The sequence below is a fragment of the Apteryx rowi genome, unplaced genomic scaffold, assembly GCF_003343035.1.
Source record: "Apteryx rowi isolate R43461 unplaced genomic scaffold, aptRow1 scaffold_2150, whole genome shotgun sequence".
Taxonomy (NCBI): domain Eukaryota; kingdom Metazoa; phylum Chordata; class Aves; order Apterygiformes; family Apterygidae; genus Apteryx; species Apteryx rowi.
The window spans coordinates 5609-6495 of NW_020448476.1; the positions used below are offsets into that span (position 1 = coordinate 5609).

Below are 887 nucleotides of genomic sequence, written 5' to 3' on the forward strand. Positions count from 1 at the left end.
TGCAACCTGGCACCCAACAGCTCTGGAGGACCCAACGGCACCCATCAACTTTGGGGCATCCAGCTGCAACCAGGCACCATCAGCTCTGGAGCACCCAGCAGCACCCAAGCACCCATCAACTTTGGGGCATCCAGCTGCAACCTGGCACCCAACAGCTCTGGAGAACCCAGGCACCCATCAACTTTGGGGCATCCAGCTGCAACCAGGCACCATCAGCGCTGGAGCACCCATCCGCACCCCCGTCCCCCCATCCCAAGCACGTCTGTGCCCCCTCTCCCCCACCCTGCACCCATGTCCCCGTGYGTGTGTGGCATCTCCATGTCCCCAAGCCCGGGAGATGCCCGTGTCCATGCCGCGTCCGTGTCCCCATGTCCCCGCTCACTTGAAGGTGATGATGTTGGGGTGCTTGAGCTTGCGCAGGTGCTTGATGTCGGTCTCCTTGAGGTCCCGCACCTTCTTCACGGCCACCTCCTCGCCGTGGAAGCGGCCCAGGAAGACGGCGCCCTGCGCCCCGCTGCCCACCCACTGCAGGTCCAGGATCTCCTCGAAGGGCACCTCCCAGGGGTCTGCGGGCAGCCGCGCACGTGGCACCCGCTCGCCGGCGCCCCGGGGTGCCCCACATCCCTCTGCACCCTGTTGCCCCCCCCCTTCCTGCCCCATTGCACCCTCCTTTCCCTGTTGCACTCGTCTTGCCCCATTGCACCGCTCTTTGCCCCCCTCTCTGCCCCGTTGCTCCCACCGCACCCACTCCGCTGCCCCATTGCACCCTCCTTACCCCATCGCATCCTTCTTTGCCCCCTCCCCTCCCCATTGCACCTTTCTTTGCCCCGTTGCACCCTTATTTGCCCCTTCCCTGCCCCATTGCACCCTCCCTGCCCCATTGCACC

General features: G+C 65.6%; 1 protein-coding gene across 1 annotated transcript in view; it reads right to left on the reverse strand.

The window, feature by feature from the left end:
- The window catches only part of MAP3K12 (mitogen-activated protein kinase kinase kinase 12), a gene marked incomplete at its 3' end in the record, with an annotated part of 6265 nt that extends 5605 nt beyond the window's left edge, over nucleotides 1-660 (reverse strand). Inside the window, exon 1 of the mRNA XM_026064392.1 lies at nucleotides 383-660. Coding sequence (XP_025920177.1) covers nucleotides 383-660 — 278 coding nt within the window. The remainder of the gene's footprint in view (nucleotides 1-382) is intronic.
- Nucleotides 661-887: the final 227 nt, after the last annotated feature.